General features: G+C 37.9%; 1 protein-coding gene across 1 annotated transcript in view; it reads right to left on the bottom strand.

Moving 5' to 3' along the window:
• Positions 1-21,914, bottom strand: part of ARSK (arylsulfatase family member K) — a 54,644-nt gene extending 32,730 nt beyond the window's left edge. The window contains exons 1-3 of the mRNA XM_068981239.1: positions 21,777-21,914; positions 13,726-13,855; positions 10,125-10,284 (exon numbers count right to left, since the gene is read on the bottom strand). Coding sequence (XP_068837340.1) covers positions 10,125-10,284; positions 13,726-13,855; positions 21,777-21,914 — 428 coding nt within the window. The remainder of the gene's footprint in view (positions 1-10,124; positions 10,285-13,725; positions 13,856-21,776) is intronic.
• Between the last annotated feature and the right edge of the window lie 311 nt (positions 21,915-22,225).

Here is a 22,225-nt window from a genome sequence, read left to right as displayed (position 1 = left end):
ATCATCCTTATTTATAGAATTTGAATTTGGAAAGAAAAACAGGTAACTGGTGATTCTCCAGAATGCAGCTATGAGGTTGAGAAAGTCACTAAAAGGAGATGGAGCTTGAGTCAAAAAGCATCGTGCGGGTCAGAGTTCTAGCTGGAAGTGATGTAGCTGAGAAAAGACCCAGAGCTGAGGAGACAAACAAGTCAAGTTAACGACAGAGAACCAGGATAAAGTTCTCCTGACTCCTGCTTACTGAGGTCCTTAAAGCTGTATTAGAATCAGAATTATTCCCAGTCCCATCTTTTGAAGCTTCCCTGGTAGCTCAGACAGTAAAGAGTCCGCCTGCAATGCAGAATGCCTGGGTTCAATGCATGGGTCAGGAAGATTCCCTGGAGGAAATGGCAACCCACTCCAGTATTCTTTCCTGGAGAATTCCACAGAATTCTTGTGGGCTACAGTCCATAGGTTCACAGAGTCAGACATGACTGAGTGACTAACACATTCATTCATTCCATCTCTTGAGATCAGTGTAACTACAGTCCTGTTCTTAGGCTGATAACCCAAATTCCTTTTCACTGCATAATTAATCTGTTTGCAAATCTTCAATCTATGTTTCTGAATATATGATTTACCAAGCCTATGAAGATACACAGTGACTTTTTGGAAATATTTTATCTTAAACCTAACGCAGTGCCTAGAAGTCAGGAAGAGCTTAATCATTATTATCATTATTCTCTAGGTCACTCTGATCAAAGAAATTCATTTAAACTGGGTAACTTTCATGGTAATGGGGGTATGAATGACATCACTGTGGGAATTATTTAAAATCTCTTAGGTAACTAAAACTTGGCAGATTAGCTCAGTGAGTTACTGGATATGGTATACTAAGACAGCCAAGTTGTTGCTGTGATGTGTTTTCCAAACCACCTGCCCTTGTGGGGGCAGAATTTCCTATTATGTGCGTTCTAATGAAAGGAGAAATGCCATTGTCCATTACAGAAGCTGAGTGTGAGTGATAAGCCCTCCAGCTATGACCCCAGGCACCTGGGGAGTGGGCTAGTGATTTAGGTTGCCCATTTGACACTCAGGTCCTGGGATTCTGAATCTTGAGAGAGTGACAAAGACATAGGATCACCAGGGAAGTTTCAAAAGTTCATAGTTTTATACTTTAAAGTGGATCAGCATTTTTATCTTTGCATCTACCTATATATATATATATATATATTATATATATATATATATCCAAAACTGCTTAAAAAATCAATTTATAGAAACAACAGTCAAGCTCAATATAGAAATAAGCACTAAACTTTGAAGGATCCAGCAACTTTGTGTAGATATTCTGAGACAGTTTTGCTGTCGTAATCCTCCACTTCTTATGAGGCTTGATACCTATAAATAACTTTACAAAACTATTACAAAATAGGATTGACATTTTCTCTAGTGCAAAAGGTACTTTTAAGAGTCTATAAGAGATGTCAGGGGAAGGACTGGACATACTGTCCTCTCAAAGGCATACTTTCGGAGCTTGAAAAGACTAGATTCTAATTGGAGCTTTTATATGCAAAAAAAAAAAAGTACTGCATATAACAATGAGAATTCTGAGAATTCTTATAGAAAAAAGCTACAAGTGATCTCAGACTGAAACACATTATGGGAATTGCTGCTTGAAGGTTTTTTTTTTTTTTTTTTTGCAAATAAAGAAATTTTAATTTTTAGTAATTCAAACATGGATATTTCATACGCTAAATATTCAGTTTCTCAATATTCAGCTTTCTCACTTTGGCCTTTATTAACCACAACTCTTTATTACTTTGTGAATTTTACAAAGATAAATAATATCTGTTGTGATTCTCTCAAAATTCAAATATCTCCAAGCTTTGATTACAAAAAACTGTCCTTGAAACAGTCATTTTTTGGTTTATTTTCAGGCCAGTTCTAAAAGTCTAAACGCATCCTCTAATTCTTCCAACTTTCCAAGCCAGATCTCTCTATAAGGTCATGGTAGGATATTTCTCAGTCAGGTTTGAGAGAATTTATTAAATTCCCATAATCTTCTTTCTCTCAGATCTCTTTCTGCAATTTTTTTTTTAAAGTTCATTAGGAAATTTAGAAAAAAAACCTGATTAACAAAAAGCAAATAAAAATCACTAATTCTACTACAGAGGGATAACCACTGTAGTATTTCGGCATGTACCTTCCCAGTTTTATCTAGTGTGTGTATGTACAATATATATTTCAAAAAAGGACATGCAACATACTGTTTCATAATTTTTAAATTAAATTATATGTTTTTGGAAAACTTTTGTGTCAAATGCCATTAGGTATTCTCTACCAGTTTTTAATTGCTTCTAATGTTTTACAATGTATATATCTACCTCAGTTTATTTAATGAATTCCCTACTCATTAATTTTTAAAACACGTATTAAGTATTTGACACTTAAGATTTGGGTACTTTTAATGAAATAAGCTCTATACAGTCAGCAAAAACAAGACCAGGAGCTGACTGTGGCTCAGATCATGAACTCCTTATTGCCAGATTCAGACTTAAATTGAAGAAAGTGGGGAAAACCACTAGACCATTCAGGAATGACCTAAATCAAATCCCTTATGATTAAACAGTGGAAGTGAGAAATAGATTTAAGGGACTAGATCTGATGGACAGAGTGCCTGATGAACTATGGACAGAGGTTCATGACATTGAACAGGAGATGGGGGTCAAGACCTGGAAGAGGTACAGGGATCAGTACACGGAAAAGAAACGCAGAAAAGCAGAATGGCTGTCTGGGGAGGCCTTACAAATGGCTGTGAAAAGAAGAGAGAAAGCAAAGGAGAAAAGGAAAGATGTAAGCATCTGAATGCAGAGTTCCAAAGAATAGCAAGGAGAGATAGGAAAGTGTTCCTCAGCAATCAATGCAAAGAAACAGAGGAAAACAACAGAATGGGAAAGACTAGAGATCGCTTCAAGAAAATTAGAGATACCAAGGGAACATTTCATGCAAAGATGGGCTCGATAAAGGACAGAAATGGTCTGGACCTAACAGAAGCAGAAGATATTAAGAAGAGGTGGCAAGAATACACAGAAGAACTGTATAAAAAAGAGCTTCACGACCCAGATAATCATGATGGTGTGATCACTCACCTAGAGCCAGACATCCTGGAATCTGAAGTCAAGTGGGCCTTAGAAAGCATCACTACGAACAAAGCTGGTGAAGGTGATGGAATTCTGAGCTGAGCTATTTCAAATCCTAAAAGATGATGCTGTGAAAGTGTTGCACTCAATATGCCAGCAAACTTCGAAAACTCAGCAGTGGCCACAGGACTGGAAAAGGTCAGTTTTTATCCTAATCCCAAAGAAAGGCAATGCCAAAGAATGCTCAAACTACTGCACAATTGCACTCATCTCACATGCTAGTAAAGTAATGCTCAAAATTCTCCAAGCCAGGCTTCAGCAGTACGTGAACCATGAACTTCCAGATGTTCAAGCTGGTTTTAGAAAAGGCAGAGGAACCAGAGATCAAATTGCCAACATACACTGGATCATCGAAAAAGAGAGTTCCAGAAAAACATCTATTTCTGCTTCATTGACTACACCAAAGCCTTTGACTGTGTGGATCACAATAAACAAGAGATGGGAATACCAGACCACCTCTGTGCAGGTCAGGAAGCAACAGTTAGAACTGGACATGGAACAACAGACTGGTTCCAAATAGGAAAAGGAGTACATCAAGGCTGTATATTGTTACCCTGCTCATTTAACTTATATGCAGAGTATATCATGAGAAATGCCAGGCTGGATGAAGCACAAGCTGGAATTAAGATTGCTGGGAGAAATATCAATAACCTCAGATATGCAGATGACACCACCCTTATGGCAGAAAGTGAAGAGGAACTAAAATGCCTCTTGATGAAAGTGAAAGAGGAGAGTAAAAAGTTGGCTTAAAACTCAACATTCAGAAAACAAAGATCATGGCATCTGGTCCCATCACTTTATGGGAAATAGATGGGGAAACAGTGGACATAGTGTCAGATTTTATTTTTTGGGGCTCCAAAATCACTGCAGATGGTCACTGCAGCTATGAAATTAAAAGACGCTTACTCCTTGGAAGAAAAGTTATGACCAACCTAGATAGTATATTCCAAAGCAGAGACATTACTTTGCCAACAAAGGCCTCTTTAGTTAAGGCTATGGTTTTTCCTGTGGTCATGTATGGATGTGAGAGTTGGACTGTGAAGACAGCTGAGCGCCAAAGAATTGATGCTTTTGAACTGTGGTATTGGAGAAGACTCTTGAGAGTCCCTTGGACTGCAAGGAGATCCAACCAGTCCATTCTGAAGGAGATCAGCCCTGGAATTTCATTGGAGGGAATGATGCTAAAGCTGAAACTCCAGTACTTTGACCACCTAATGAGAACAGTTGACTCATTGGAAAAGACCCTGAGGGAGGGGTTGGAGGCAGGAGAAGAAGGGCACGACAGAGGATGACATGGCTGGAAGGCATCACCGAGTCGATGGATATGAGTCTAAGTGAACTCCGGGAGTTGGTGATGGACAAGGAGACCTGGCGTGCTGCGATTCATGGGGTCTCAAAGAGTTGGACACGACTGAGCGACTGAACTGAACTGAATGAAATAATGAAAATAATAAATAATATTTGAAAATAAACACATTTCTTCAAAATGTTTTATAAAAGCATATGACAGAAATAAATAAATATCCTTTGCCACTGATTATAAAATTAGTTCTGTGGGGGTCATGTGGGGCCAGTCATTTTAGAAAGCTGAATTTTCTGCAGCTTAGCTTCTTTAAAAAACACAGAAACTCCCTGATACAGCTAATAATTTGGGTTAGCACTGTGTTTTGCTTCCTAACTACTTAATAACTAAGGACTGTCATGATGAAAACAAGGTATTATTCCAGTTTATAATATTTGCCCTTAGACTAAATTAGATCTCAGTTTTTTTTCAGTTCTTTTGTCTGCCATTAATGAGTTTTGTTCTTCCTGTGTTGACAGATACCAACTTTTAATTCCTCATCTGCTTGAGCAATATTTTTGCAAGTAATTTTTTAAAAACACATTCTTGTCTTGCTTTAGTCAAAAGAATACAGTAGATACTGTGGTTGTTACTTTATTTTTAATATTAAGAGTGTGGATTTACCTATATACTTCCAGACATTTTAATATTCTTCTTTAGAAACTGTAGGATGAGTTAAATTTTTAATATATTCCTTATAGAGTAAGTATCTTGCTTTTTCTATTTTAATACCTTACTGTTGAAATTCTGCATTCTGGCATCATACTAGAAAAAGACCCAGATTCTTCAGGGCTAACTGCAATAGGATGCAGTCAGTGAAAGAGCCAACTGGCAGGATGGAAAGACTACTTAGAAAACAAGTGAAACTGTCAAAGGAGACAAGTTGGATCAATCAAGTAATTACATGAACTCCGAAAAACTGATCTAAAATCACCATGGGAGTTGATCAGAGGGCAGAAAATATGTTCAAGGATGAAAAGAATAGAATAGAACTACTCCAAGGTTATTATTATTATTTTTTTTACAGAACAAAAATCTTATGGAGATTCTCATATTCAGCGTCTCTGATGAAACAGGCAGGCTATTTTCTGCCAGTTCCTCAGCTTGTTGCTCAAGTCCTTCTCACACATTAAAGTTTTACCTTTCATGGTTCCCTTAGGAAACCATAAACAGGAATTCGGGTTTATCCAGTATCTTCCGAAAGGTTTTCAGTTTCCTATTTGGTTGCATTTGTTCAGAAGTCTTCTTCCTGTCCTCCACCTAAGCCTATTGATGTTCTACTTCTGCAAGTTTATCAAATCTAAAAGGCTATTCATATGAAATGTACTCTTTTGAAAAATATATACTATGAAGAGAAAACACTACCAAGAAGACTATAACAGAATTGTGTAGTCATCAGTTGTAAGATGCATTGTAAATTCAGAGATGTTAAATTGTGGGAGAAAAAAATTGTGCACCTTAGAATAGACAAAATGGAGCACTTTACAGCTTTTTCTCCCATCCCTTGAAAAAAAATCTGGATGTGTTTGCTTCTTCCTTTAAACAGAACTCACCATATTTTGTCCTATACTGTAATTTTTTTAGACTTAAAAAAAAATCTCTTGTTTTAAACCATAAGTCACTTTAGCCAGGTCATATCTGGCTAATGCTAATGTTAAATTAAAAAGTGAAATCTCCACCTTATTAGATATCTTCAGGTTCTTCGAAAAGTAGATTGGAATAAATTCCACAAATGGTCAGCACTGGCAAAAGGGGGAGATACACTTCACTGAGGGCAGCTACACATAGTACCTTAAACTTGAGTAATAAATGGGAAAAAATCCAAGAATCGTAATGAAATTATAGACTTAGAACTATCACTTGTATTCCAAGAAACTGACATAGGAGTTATGGTAGACAGCATTCTGAAGATAGCCCCAGTAGCTGCTTCAGCCAGAATTTGCTAGTTATCAGAAGCAAGGGTTCTGGAGCAATAAAATAAAATAATAGCAGTCATTATTATGCTTTTTCACTATCAGCAGTCATTCTGGGAGTGTACTCAGAATAATGCAAACTGTTTTAGATCCTGAATTTCTTAAAAAACAACAAGGTATGTAGCTGTTGGGTTCTAAAAATCTTCTAAAATGACCAGAGGAATGGATATCTTTTCCATTATAAGGAAAAGAATAAAATACACTCCTCTTTAGTATGGATAAATCTGATCTCAGGCATGTAGGATCCTGTTGTTATTTTTTAGTTCCTAAGTTGTGTCCGACTCTGTGACCCCATGGACTGTAGCCTACCAGGCTCCTCTGTCCATGGGATTTTTCAGGCAAGAATATGGGAGTGGGTTGCCATTTCCTTCTCCAGGAGACCTTCCTGACCTGGGATCAAATCCAGGTCTCCGACATTGGCAGGCAGATTCTTTACCATTGAGCCACCTGGGAAGCCCCACGTAGGATCTTAGATTATATGGTTAAAATAAAAGTAGAAAAGGATGAGATAAACACAGACTTATTCATTGGGCTGCAGAATTGAAAGGGACCCTATGGTTGCTGTTTGAGTTCTGCTGCTTGCCTCTTGGCTACTTAGGAGGTTCTAGTTAGAAAGCCTGTGCTTCTGGTCTGGAGGCCAAGGGAACAAGAAGATGCGAGAGCAGCCCATGGTTTGCCGCCCTTTGCTGCTTGTCAAGAAACTCAAGCTAAAAAGTTTGCCATAGCAATTCTCTCATTTGGGAAGTAGGCTTCTAGTTCTTCATTTGTCTGATGGGATTAAGTATGGCCTGTTGTGACAGGTTTCAGAAACACATTAAGACACATGAATTGAGAACATTTATGCAGTGAGATGAGAACAAGAGGAGTAAGATGAAGTGCCAGGGCATCTGATTTTAGGTTTTAAACTTTTAGCTAGGAGAGATAAGAGAGCAGTTTGCTTATATTTGCTCCTGATTTGCTTAAATTTGCCACTAGAGTATATATAAGTTCCATGAGGTTACAGATTTTTGTGTTTTGATCACTACAGTATTCCCATCACTTAAAAATAGCATCTGGGACTCTGTAGGTGGGTTAATAGGTATTTTCTGAATGGGTGTTCCATACATAATTTTACCCTTGTAACTTTAGTAAGGATCATCTTAGTCTTAGTATTTTAAGGAATGTTACTTAATGTTTACCTTCTTTAATGTGCTGATCTTAGAAATCTAGTTTTTAAAATATCTATAAAAATCAATTACTCAAGACCTTCTAATTCTATACACTTCCAAATTAACATTTTCTTTGATTTTGTTGATTCTAAAAAAACTGAAATACTACTGTTAAGTGGATCTTAACCCTTAGTGGTAAAGGTAGCACAATGTTATAAAAACTAGTTTTGAGAGTCAGTCTATCAGAAAACACTGAATGCACCTATTTATGATGTTGAGTAGTGAGAGACCTTTTTTTTTTAATTTATTTTTAACTGAAGCATAATTGTTTCACAGTACTGTGTTGCTTTCTACCAAACATCAACATAAGAGACCTTCCCCCCCCGAAATCCGTCTTTAAACTTGCACAGAAAAATCTGAAAGATGCTGTGCTGCAACTCATGCAGACATGCCAGTCACAGCAACATTGGCCTATGTGCCAGTCAAGTGCCGTATGTGGGCACACACAGCAGGAATGCAAACAGTTTTGACAGTTTATTTAAGTTTCCTAAGGGTCGCAGAGTCGGACATGACTGAGCAACTGAACTGAACTCAACTGAACCTAGATAGCATATTAAAAAGCAGACACATTACTTTGCCAACAAAGGTCCGTCTAGTCAAGGCTATGGTTTTTCCAGTGGTCACGTATGGATGTGAGAGTTGGACTGTGAAGAAAGCTGAGTGCCAAAGAATTGATGCTTTTGAACTGTGGTGTTGGAGAAGACTCTTGAGAGTCCCTTGGACTGCAAGGAGATCCAACCAGTCCATTCTGAAGGAGATCAGCCCTGGGATTTCTTTGGAAGGACTGATGCTAAAGCTGAAACTCCAGTACTTTGGCCACTTCATGCGAAGAGTTGACTCATTGGAAAAGACTCTGCTGCTGGGAGGGATTGGAGGCAGGAGGAGAAGGGGACTACAGAGGATGAGATGGCTGATGGCATCACTGACTCGATGGACATGAGTTTGAGTGAACTCCAGGAGTTGGTGATAGACAGGGAGGCCTGGTGTGCTGCGATTCATGGGGTCGCAGAGTTGGACACGACTGAGCGACTGAACTGAACTGAACTGAAGCTCTGGTGAGAGGATCAGTAAATGAAAATATGCTATAAGCAATTATTACACTGAAAACCATCTTTGATTTCCCAACTATCAATGTTTAAGTGGCTCTTTTCCTTTTATTGATTTTAACCCTAGGTAAAATAGAATATCATTGTTTATCAAATAATAAGCTATAACTTTTTATTCCATTCACTTATTCATTAACCAAAGCATTTACTGTGTACCTACAATGTACAGGCACTATGGTGGCAGTGGGAATAAAGCAGTACAAGGAGGAACAGGGTCTGTGCGCTCCGAGAATGATTATCCCACTGAGGAACAACATTTAGATCAGAGTTTAACCATCTCACACAGAGAGCGATAGTGATGCGGAGTACATGGCATTCAATCTTAGATTCTTTTTCATTATTGGACTGACTGAGGAAAACAAGAAAAACAAAACAACCATTTCAAATAGGATAATATGAATGGGTGTATGTGACTTTGGATTAACCTTACTTTCTAAAAAGTAGAAGGATTTTAAAGAGAAACTGGTAAAACTCCACAAAATGAGCACATACTATTTCATTTAGTATTTACAACAAAGAAATTTAAATAACATTATTTAATATTTAAATTTTATTTTAAAAATTACTTAAATTTAAAGAAGTTAAGCTTAAATAATAGCCCTAAGATTATACTGCTGGTTAGTAGTAAACCAAGAAACTAGGATTCAAAAGTAGGCAATCTGATTCTAGATTTCTACTCTTACCCCCTATGCTTGGTTGCCTAATTTTGAGGACTGAGTAAAATGAAAGAAACAAATTACAGTGGAAAACTAAAGTTGGAGAGAACCGACAAAAGCAAGTAACAAGAAGATTATAGTCTATGAAACAAATTTTAAAGTAAATAAAGCAGCCATTGTATATATAAATCAAAATAACTCATGGACTACACAATTTTAGAGACCTTTAATGTTTAAGGAAAACAAAATTACTAGCATATAAGTAATTTCAATATTTTAAGAAGGTTAAAGAAAGCTAAAGGTTTAGCCAAATTAACACAAGAGAATCCCAGGGACGGGGGAGCCTGGTGGGCTGCCATCTCTGGGGTCGCACAGAGTCGGACACGACTGAAGCGACTTAGCAGCAGTAGCAGCAGCAGAGATTAAGAGATTTACTTTCAGCTTTGTAGAGAAATAAAAGAAGTCAAAAAGGGACTGTATGTATGTATTAACAGTAGTGGGCTGTCTATGAAAACCATTTTTAAAAACTGTTTATTTTAGATTGACGTATAGCTGATCAGCAATGTAAAGATAGTTTAAGGTGGACGGCAAAGGCTATCAGTCATATGCATACATATTCGTTCTCCGCCAGAGAATCACTTTGATTTTATTTTTTACCTGATGGAGTGATGTCCTGAAGTGTAGTCCAGTTTTCCAAATTTTTGTGTTCTGTAGCCATGCTTCTCCATGACATCCATCCATGTCGTGTAATTTGGATCTAAGCCCTTAAAGTTATTCCAAGATTCTGTTAAGTGAGTGAAGAGCCCACTCCACATGGCTGGTGGAAAAAAAAAAATGGGATCAGTGTAAACAAGGCTTAACAATTTATTTTAATGACTGAGACAATTATACCAAGAGAGAAAAGAGATTATTAGTTTAGAGCTCAGGCTCTGCAATTAGATAAACCTGCATTAGGGGTTTTACCTAACATTTTTGATTGTTACCTTGTTTTATTAAGGGGAAAACTGAAATGAGTTCCTATTTCCACTTTACAGGTGAATTTCTAAGGCTTACAGGTCAGGTTGTTTAAGGCAAATAGATGGAATGAAATATAAAGCCTATCTTACTTGAGTTTCTTTCAATCATAAAAATAATCACTATGTATGTATTGGTCAACTTTCCACACTGGTCAAATGAAGTACAGATCTCATTTCCCCAAAATTCCCAAGGATTTTCCTTGTTTCTTGTCTTGTTACCAGCTTGCCACAAAAAAGTTAAGTGTACTTTTTAAGTGTAATTTTTAGTTGTCTTCTCTCTTATTTTCTACAGCTATGATTGTTCAGTCAATAAATCTTTTCCCAAATATTAACAGGAGTAAAGGGAGAAATACTAGGGGACTTCAATACTCCACTTTCAACAGCAAATAGATCTTTCAGACAGAAAATCAAAAAGGAAACACTGGACTACCTGTTAGAACAGATGGACTTAACCTTTTCAGAACATTCCATCCAAACACACAGAAAGTACATTCTTTTCAAGTGCAAATGAAATATTCTCCAGGAATATCATATGTTAGGTCATACAACAAGATTTAGTAATTAAATTTACCAAGACTTAAATTCTCAAGAATTTAAGAAATTTAAAAATCAATCAAGCATCTTTTCTGACCACAATGATATGAAACTAGAATCAATTACAAGAAGAAAACTGGAAAACTCACAAATATGTGGAGATTAAGCAACATGCTCCTAAACAACCAATAGGCCAAAGAAGAAAAGAGAAAAAACTATTTCAAGACAAATGAAAATGGAAATACAGCATAGCAACACAAATGGCATGCAGCAGAAAGCATTTCTAAGAGGGAAGGTCATAGCTATAAACACCTTGCTGTGGTATCAGTCGTAATGTCTCCTCTTTAATTTCTGAGTCCTTTCTTTTTTTTGGAAAGTATAGCTAAGGATTTGTCCATTTTATTAAAAAAAAAAAAGAACTTAGTTTTATTATTTTTTCTGTTGTGCTTTTAGTCTCTACTTCATTTATTTCCACTTTGATCTTTGTTTGTTTTCTTTCTTCTACTAACTTAGGGCTTAGTTTGTTCTTTTTTAAAAATCACTGGCTCTGCAGCTATGTCCCAGTCATTGACCTTGGTCCTGGGGACTCAAGCGTTAGTAAGGCCCCAGTGTTTGGAGCTTAGCTTTGCCTCATTGTTGCTGGTTTTGTGGGAGGAAGCATTATGGCTGTATATTGCTAGAAGTGTTGCACGGTGCACATAAACCTAATCTGACTGATTCAGCTCGTGAAAATGTTCTTACTCTCTCTAGAATATGGTGTATACCTTAAACTAACACAGTGCTTTATGTCAATTATTTCTCAGTAAAGCAGGAAAAAAAAAAACCTTTTCCTTTTTCTGTGTACACATGTAGTAGGGTTGAATCCTTTTCTCGTCTAACAAAATGCTTTCTTTTTTTATTTTTTTTTAATTTTTTAATTTTTATTATTATTATTATTTTTTTTACAAAATGCTTTCTTTATGAGAAGTGGAATAGAGAATCACCTGGCATTGAATCCCAACACTGCTAGACCTTTGATAAGTTATATAACCTTCCAGTACTTTAGTTTTCATCTGCAAAATGTTTATAACAACAATTTCCACTTTGTGACAATGTGGATAATTATATAAATTAAGACACGCAAGGCAATTAGAATATGGCCAGGCACACAGTAAGAATGCAATAAATAATGTGAGTTTTTATTACGATTATTCCCTTCTCTTTGCTCAAACTGTTCAAAATATACTTCTTCCAGGAAAAGCATCACATTTCTGAAATCTTTAGAGTTCCTTGAGCACTTTTAAAATCCATTATCTCACTTGATGCTAAGAACAAGCCTGCGAGGGACACAGCGGATACAGCATTCTGTGATTAGGACACTGAGGGATGCTCCTGACATGGTCCATTGAGGACCAGAACCCAGTCCTCACCTCACCCTAGTACATTTCTCATTCCACTTGCTCAATAAAGAACAAAAAATGAACAAAAGTGTTTGTAATACACCTGGTCCTTCATCATGGAAACATCATTTATAATATACTTTAGGTTTCTTTTAATCATCAGTGATTATATAGTTGGTAGTGCTGAAAATGTAGTCACAAAATAAAAACGTGTGGCTCACATCACAAAGAATATGATGTCAGGAACTTAACGGACAAACGAAAACCATTGGGTGCTATTTATGAGTTCCAGTGCAAAGCATCATAAAGTGGAAGAGAAAGACAACTCTATCAGAGAACAGACTTTATAAAAATGTCAATTTCCTCTATTTTTCAGTTAGTCATGACTTAATATCACTGATATTTTCCTATTAAAACTGCCTATGTCCTAAATTACTATAATAAAAGTAAACAGATTTGGGATAGAAGTGAATTGAGACTGAAGGAAAAAATATCTAATCTGCAATAATACAGAAAATTCCAGGTATACCTGAGAAGTTTTACTACTTTGTAGCTCAGATGCTAAAGAATCTGCCTGCAATACAGGAGACCTGGCTTCGATCCCCAGGTTGGGAAGATCCCCTGGAAAAGGGAATGGCAACCTACTCCAGGACTCTGGTCTGGAGAATCCCAAGGACAGAGGAAACTGGTAGGCTACAGTCCATGTGGTCACAGAGTCAGACACGACTGAGTGACTAACACTCCTTCAGTTCAGTTCCTTAGTATACTTTACAGTTCCCTCCCAACTACTTATCTCTTACTGAAAAATTTAAATGGAACTCCTCTAGGAAATATAGGCATTTCCAAATTTGCCTGGAGAGTTGAGATTCTTAGTCACCAGTCATAAGGAAACGAAACAATAATACTTGAACTAAACACCATTTTAGGTGATAAAATTTCTACTCTTAAAAAAGCCCAATACCCAATGTTGTTGTTTAGTCACTAACTCACGCCTGACTCTTTGCAACCCCATGGAGTTGCATGCTCCTCTGTCCATGTGATTTCCCAGGCAAGAATACCGGAGGGGCTGCCTTTTCCTTCACCAGGATATCTTCCCAAGCCAGGGGTCAAACTCACATTTTCTGCATTAGAAGGCTGATTCTTTACCGCTGAGACACGAGGGAAACCCCCAATACCCATTACGTATCCTAAAACACACCTCACATATATTCAAAATTTTTTATTACATGCCAAATATGATTTACTATCCTATTTTGGAGTATAATCTTTTAAAGTGTGAACACATTTTCAGGGTGGGGTTACTTCCAGTAAAATCAAGCATGTTCGTACCTGCACGCGACGGACAGCAGATTGGAGAGTTTGTGTAGGCATTTAGAAAGGAAGTGCCATGTGCTTTCATAAAGTTGATAAAAGGAAGTTTCACTACCTGACTTCCTGGATAAAATGTTAGCCTTCCATCCTGGAATAAAGAAATTTGTTTATGAAGCATTGATTATATCACAAAAGAAGAAAATAATTTCCTTTAATTTTAACCATAAAATTCACAAGTAGTTGGGACTTCCCTGGTGGTCCAGAGGCTAAGACTCCATACTCCCAATGCAGAGGGCCCAGGTTTGATGCCTGTGCTGGGAACTAGATCCCACATGCCACAACTAAGAGTTTGCCTGGTGCAACTAAGACCCAGTATAGCCAAATAAATAAATATTAAAAAAAATTCACAAGTAGCAAAAAACTTCAACATGATCCTAAGAACCTTCAAATAATGAAAACAAGTAGAGAAAGTGTTATCATTCTCTGGCTCATAATAGTGCAGATTCATGTTGTGTGAGACTTGGATCCATTTGAATACAGAAAATAAATGAAAGAAATTAATGGAAAGTTGGATGGACTGACTGAACCAATGTTTGTTGAGTATGTGCCAGGCACTATGAAAGATCCGGAGATACAATGGTGAATAAAAAGAGAGTCCCTGGCCTCACGAAGCTTATAGTCTAGTGGGAGAGGCAAAAAACATCAGTTTAGTTCCGTCACTCAGTTGAGTCCGACTCTTTGCGACCCCATGGACTGCAGCACGCCAGGCTTCCCTGTCCATCACCAACTCCTGGAGTTTACCCAAACTCATGTCCATTGAGTCAGTGATGCCATCCAACCATCTCATCCTCTGTTGTCCCCTTCTCCTCCTGCCTTCAATCTTTTCCAGCATCAGGGAAACCAAGAATAAACCAAGAATAACTACAATACCATTACTGTGACATGGCCTTGAAAAAAATCTAAAGATACAGAATAACAAAGGAAACCTTGATAAGAGTGAACAGGGAAGCCTTCTCGGTAAGTGAGAGCTAAAGAGTGAGGAGGGTCACCCATTTAAATAAAGTAGAGACGCCTGCAGGACTTAAGTGGAGATAACACCTAGGCAGCTGGAGAAATGAGCCGGAAGACTGGAGAGATGTTTAGGTTGGAGATACCTATTTTGGAATTGAATTGGGAATTGAAGAACTCTTCTTGGTAAAGAGCAAACGAGAGAGAAAAAGGAATGTTTCAGTTCTGGAGTTATATCTATTGTATGTTTTCAATGTAGTTGTGTAAATAAAATACAGTTTAAAAGTGAGCGAATCCAAAATACAGGACATACCTACATCTTTGAGATGTCTGAGATTTCCAAATGGAGATATAAATTAGGGTACAGATAGGAATCTGGAGCTCAGAGAAGTCTTTCCTGGTGAAACAAGGGTTTAATATATTCATGGCATTGAAAACTGTGAGACAGTGAAATCTTTTAGGGGGAGAGAGAAAAGAGGAAAGAAAGAAGCCCTGAGGAGTCCCAGGTAGGAAGAGAAGGCAGAGGGGGAAACTGAGAGAATGACTAGTGAGGGAGGAAGATATCAGGAGACTGAGTCTCATGAAAGCTGAGAGGACAGTGTGTCAAGAGAGAGGGAATAGCTGTGTTTGAGAGGGTGTGTAAACAAGGTCAGAAAATGCACATTGGAATTGGTGGCTGGTGACGCTGACAGGAGCATTTCCAATGGAGGTGTAAGAATGGACACCTAAAACAGAAAGGGAAGAGCGAATGGGAGGTGAGATGGCAGGTGAAGAAACCACTTCTAAGTAGTTTTTTTGCAAAGAAAAACAAAACAAAAAAAAAAGGGATGGCTGTTAGCTAATAGAGGGTTAGATACAGGAGAAATGTGGGATTAAGGTCAGGTTTTTTTTAAAAGATGGGGAAAGTTAGAGCATGCTTATATGTTGAAATAAATACCACTTCTAGCAGAAGTAATCACTGAATACTAAGCAAGCAACTCCTGATTTCCTGAATGATGAGCAAGGGAGCCCAAGACAAAAGTGCACACTCTACCCTTGTAAGAATTTCACTAAATCCATAAATTCAAACTCTCGGAAACTTATCTTGATAAAACCCAAATGCCTACAGGTCTCATTCCTCCAATCTTTCGGACATGGGGGATGATAACCATTTGTGGCCACTGGCTGGATTCTAGACAGCCCAGCCATCCAGGCTCATCCTTTCGGAGGGGTGGAGCAGGAGGTCTTGTAGCAGAAGCACTGGGATGCCATATAATTCTGACAGTGAGGCTTGGACTCCAAGTCCTGCAGGCTAGTTTCAGACGGGTGTAATGACCACTGAATGGATACAGCAGTGTGTCTGTCATTCATGTTAGCAATTTCTTGACTCATTTCATGGAAAGCAGGCTAGAAAGCAGGTATCTTTAAAGAGCAGAATAGCAAAGATGGCCGATGGAGGAGGGGATAACTACCTCACTTCGGTAAGTTTCTAGCACAGAATATGTAAAAAAGGTGGCCCGTGTAAAGATGACTGCCTATGATATAAAGGCACTCAATAAATATTCAGTGAGTGAAATGAAACAAGTCTTTAATTCAGAGCTGTATAATTTACAAAAGACAAATTCAATATGTTCAAAATTCGACATTGCATTTTTGTAAAACTTAATAAACCTGGATTATGTGCATCAATGGAATGATTTATATTTGACTAGACTAGGTTCTGAGAAAATATTTAAATTATGCTACACATATTCTCAATGTCAAAAGCATACTAATACTTTAAATGAAGATCAAAACTATATTATCAGAGAAAATATTGAACATTTCTAGAAGTTTTGGCTTTTTAACTTCATGTAGTTTTTACACACTAGCAAATACTTTAAAAAAGAGGCTAAAGTGGTACCATTGCTCATGGTATCGATGGGAGGTGGTTCACACAGTAATTCAATCTGAACTGAAATGGATCTTAACATGGTTAGCTGATGAAAACCACAGAGAGAGTAAGTTTCCCATAGCGTGGTACTGTAGTCCACAAGGAACAGCCAGCCATAGCTCTAAGTACAGTTCTAGCACATTTTAGTTGGGAGAGAGAAAATCTTACAGAGTGGTTTTCAGAACAACTTTTATAATTTAATAATAGCCCATTTTAGTTTTCCTAAGGCCATTCCTACTGTTTAAACAAATAGAGTACCCTAAAACTGGGCATTTAAAAAAGAAAAAGAGACCCACTAACTGGCTTTCTGAGCACCAAAGAATTGATACTTTTGAACTGTGGTGTTGGAGAAGACTCTTGAGAGTCCCTTGGACTGTAGGGAGATCCAACCAGTCCATTCTAAAGGAAATCAGTCCTGAATTTTCATTGGAAAGACTGATGCTGAAGCCGAAACTTCAGTACTTTGGCCACCTGATGAGAAGAACTGACCCTGATGCTTGGAAAGACTGAAGGCAGGAGGAGAAGGGGATAACAGAGGATGAGATGGCTGGATGGCATCACCGACTTGATGGACATGAGTTTGAGCAAGCTCCGGGAGTTGGTGATGGACTGGGAAGCCTGGTGCACTGCAGTCCATGGGGTCACAAAGAGTAGGACACAACTGAGTGACTGATCTGAATTGAACTGAATTGGCTTTCTGCATAAAAGTGCCAGAAATGATACCAATTGCCTTTTGCCTTAGTTTTTGAATTCTGCTATTATTCTTGACTCTCCTGGGAGGCAGGCATTTCTCCCCTTGGGATGGATAAGCTTTTTGGTAGATATAATTGTGATTTGGATTGCTCCGTCTAGAGCCATGACTTGGTCCAGTTCAGTTCAGTTGCTCAGTCGTATCTGACTCTTTGCGACCCCATGGACTGCAGCACACCAGGCTTCCCTGTCCATCACCAACTTCTGGAGCTTGCTCAAACTCATGTCCATCTAGTCAGTGATGCCATCCAACCATCTCATCCTCTGTCATCCCCTTCTTCCACCTTCAATCTTTTCCAGCATCAGGGTCTTTTCCAATGAGTCAGTTCTTTGCATCGGGTGGACAAAGTATTGGAGCTTCAGCTTCAGCATCAGTCCTTCCAATGAATATTCTTGACTTGGTATACAACTCCTTATTCTGGGCAAGGGAAAACCAGTGAAGTTTAGATTTCAAGACATCAAGCTAATGAAAGAATATAATAGTAATCTTAACTGTCAGATTTATTATCAAGCAAGACTGTTTAGAGCATTCTTTTCAGATCTGTTCATCAGACTGAATGAGAGCCTCACTAGACACTGCTACACAGTCCTGTGTATAGCACTCCCAAAACCTCATGAAAACTGCAAACAGCACAGGTGCAGGGGTGAAGGAGGGAGGCAGAGAGGATGCTTACGCCTTTACACCTTTAAGAGTCAGGCTGAAGTATTTATTTTCTCTTTTAAAAAATGGGTTTATTAAGATATAATTCACACATCATACAACTAACCCATTTAATTTATACAATTCAGTGGTTTTTTAGTATATTTAGAGAATTGTGTAAGCATCATCACAATTGATTTTAGAACATTCTCATCATGTCCAAAAGAAACCTAGCATTCCTTAACTGTCACCCGCTAATCCCTCCTGTTCTCCCGAATCTAGGTAATTGTTGGTCTGTCTCTAATTTCTGTCTCTGTAGATTTGATTTCTTTGGACAAGTGGAATCATACAGTATGTCATCCCTTCTGAGCAGCTTCTTTCACTTAGCGTAATGACTTTAAGTTCATCCACTTTGCAGCATGTATCAATACTGCATTTCTTTATTATTGTTGAAAAATATTACTAAATTTTATTTGCCCATTTATCACCTGATATATATTTGTTTTCACTTTTTGGAAGTATTAATATTTATGTACAAGTTTTTGTGTGGACATATGTTTTTTATTTCTTTTGGGTATATACCTTGAAGTGGAATTGCTGGATCAATGTTAAACTCATGTTTAACATTTTTGGAATTGCTAGATCGTTTTCAAAAGTGGCTGCACCATTTTACCTTCCCACCAGCAGCACATGAAGGTTGCATTTCTCTCATATTCTCCTGGCTCTAGTGTGTCTCTAATTATAGTCATCTTTGTGGGTGTGAACTGGTGTCTCATTGTGGTTTTGATTTGCATTTCCGTAATGATTAACAATATTGAGTATCTTTTCATATCTTTATTGACTATTTGCATATCTTCTTTGGAGAACTGCCTGTTCAGATCTTTGGCCCACTTTTAAACTACCTAAGGGCTTGCCAGGTGGTGTGTGTGGTAAAGAACTGGCCTGCCAATGCAGGAGACATAAGAGACTCGGGTTCGATCCCTGAGTCAGGAATATCCCTGGAGCAGGAAATGGCAACCCACTGCCTGGAGAATCCCATGGACAGAGAAGCCTGGCAGGCTACAGTCCATGGGGTTGCAAAGAGTCAGACATGACTGAAGCGACTTAGCATGCATGTAAACTACCTAATCCAAAGTCACAGATTTATTTGCCCCCATGTTTTTTTCTAAGGATTTAATAGTTTTAGCTTTTATGTCCAATTCATCAGTTCACTTTGAGCTACTTTTTAAAAATGGAGTGAGATATTTTGCATGTGGATAATCAGTATTCCCAGCATTATCTGTTGAAAACACTATTCTTTCCCCATTAAATGGTCTTTGCATCTTTACTGAAAAATCAAATGAGAGTTTGAGAGTTTATTTCTCTACTTTCAATTCTATTCCATTGATTTATATGTCTATCTTTATACTGGTGACACACTATCTTGATTGCTATAGTTTTGAAGTGAAGGTAAGTTTTGAAGTTAGAAAGTTTAAGTCCTCCAATTTTGTTGTTCTTTTACAAGACTGCCTTGGGTATTCTGGGTCCCTTGAATTTCCATATGAATTTCAGGATGGCTTTTTTCTGTTTCTGCAAAAATGTCATAGTGATTTCTGAAGACCTTGCATAGAATTTGTAGACAAATTTGATGATTATTACTATATTAACAATATTAAATCAATTTCATAAACATAAGATGTTTATCTAGATGTTCATTAATTTCTTTCAACAATATTTTAGTTTTTCTTATAGTTCAGTATAAGAATTGAACTTCTTCGGTTATATTTAATCCTAAGTATTTTATATTTTGGATACTATTTTAAATAGAATTATTTTCTTAATTTTTAGTTTGTTCATCAATCAAGGGTATAAAAATACAATTGATTTTTATATATTGATCTTACATCCTACAGCCATGTAGACTAACTTATTAGTTCTAAACATTTTGCAGTAGATTCCCTAGGATTTTCTTTATACAAGGTTATGTTATCTGCAAATAGAGACATTTTTCCTTTCCAATCTAGATGACTTCTATTTCATTTTCTCGTCTAACTCCCTTCTTAGAAAACTGCCAGCTTAACTGCTGAATAAACACAGTAAGAACAGACAGCTTTGTCTTGTTCTTGGTCTTTGGGAGAAAACATTCAGTCTTTTATAGTTAACTATAACATTAACTGTGGATTTTCTGCAGATGTTCTTAATCAGGTTGAAAAAATTCTATTTCTACTTGGTTGAGTGCTTTTATCATGAAGGGTTATTGAATTCTGTCAGATGCTCTTTCTGCATCTATTGAAATGATCACCTGTTTTTTGTCCTTTATTCAATTAACATGGTCTATCACATTGACTAGTTTCAGACATTAAACCCACCTTACATTTAGGGATAAATCACATTTAGTCACGTTATATAACCCTTTCTATATATATCTGAATTTGACTTGCTAGTATTTTCAGGACCTTTTCTTCTATATTCATAAGAGATATTAATCTGCATCAAAATTTACATACACACATACAGAAAAATCTATGTGCTTATACTATACTAAAAACAAACAAACCCCAAATATTTCAGTCATCTTCGGAAGTTTCTAGGATATTGTGACATAACACGCAGATTCCCTTTAGAGTGAAAGATTGCCTCTGCTGACGGTAGTTTGTCTTGCTCCAAACGGTGCCCCATTCTGGGTGCATTCCACAAATAATGGCCATTCAACATGAAAGGCCTGGTCTCCTCCCCCAAACTGGAAACAGTTCTGAAGCATTATACTGGTTTGAGAACTACACCCAAGATCAGCTGAGGCCTCCACTGGGACAGTGGCAACAGTCAGTTCTCTTTTTGCACGATCCTGCTTCCTTCCTTTCCCTTTACTCTCAAGGGCACTGATAATAAACTCATTCTTGTTACTCTCCAAGATTGCCTGTTAGGATCCTAAATTTAGATAATCATAAAGATTACTTTAAGTAATAATCTCAATAAATTCTAGGGGTATATCCAGATTATGTAACTTTAATCATCCTGGGTTATTTTATGAGGAAGGCAATACAACGTAATGATTAAAAATGCTCTTTGCTGCCAGACATACGTAACACCAACAATCTATCTGACCACAGTGACACCCTGTCATAATAAACTAATATTATAGTTAGTAAGCAAACATTTGTCCAAGCAGTAGTTTTAATATCATGGATAATACGAAAAATATCAGATAATGTTAATATTTGTATTCTTTTTAGTTGATGGTTTGGGAAAGTTACAAAAAATGTTTAAGTCTGGGATTAAACAACAACAACAACAACACATACAGGCATACAGTTTATCCGGAATATGGGCGAATGGTCAAATTATGTCAACTAATGAATATAAATCAGCACTAACAGGATTATCAGACAACTGGGTAATAAAAGTACGTTGATCGCTGGAAAGCTAACAGGCTTTTACGTTGATGCAGAATGTTATTTTTCCCCAGAAGTGAATCAAGCGGGGATATGGACTGAAAGTTTGTTAGTAATTTAATGGGCCAGCAAAGAAAAAAAAAATTGTTAAGATGCGAATCGGAGTGCATTTACTAAAGTTTGTTTTTATGTATGTTACATGCATATCTATGTGGTGCACGTAGGTCTGTACGGGGCGTCAAGGTAAAATGCATTTCTTGCTTTGCATCAGGACAAAACGTGCTTAAAAGTCTCAGATTCTGCTCCCCGAAGCCTGCAAGCAGGGGAAGGGCTGGGCCAACCGCGGCTGTGCAGCAGGTCGCCCCCTCCCCTGCCTTTCCATACTTACGAAGGAATCACTCACGACTAGCACCACGTTAGGAGCATCGGGCCAAGCCTGAACTGCTCCCCGCCTCTGCCCAATTGCCCCGGGAGCTGGTGCTGCCAGCGCCGAGGCTGCAACCACCGACACCCACAGCAGCAGCATCTCTGCTTACTGGGAGCCTGGCCTCCGGGCGCTGAACCCCCCTCCCCCTCCCTCTAGGAAGTTCCTCGGGAGAAGAGGAGGGCGGGGATTGCTTTCACCTACAGAACTACAACTCCCATGGGGCTCGAGGCGGGCGCATGCGCACAGGAGGAGCGCTCTCGCAACTCGCGTTAAGACCTTTTAATCAAATACCGAGCGAACTAAACCTCCCCCGGCCACTTCCAGTCACGTGATCGATGCCTGGGGGGTGAAATGCGCATGCGCTGTGCCTTGAGCTTGGGCGTTTTGTAGTAGAGCATCTCCTTCCCCAG

This window comes from Capricornis sumatraensis, chromosome 9, assembly GCF_032405125.1.
Source record: "Capricornis sumatraensis isolate serow.1 chromosome 9, serow.2, whole genome shotgun sequence".
NCBI lineage: Eukaryota > Metazoa > Chordata > Mammalia > Artiodactyla > Bovidae > Capricornis > Capricornis sumatraensis.
Note: the sequence above shows the minus strand (reverse complement) of the source record. Positions and strands in the feature narration are given on the sequence as shown.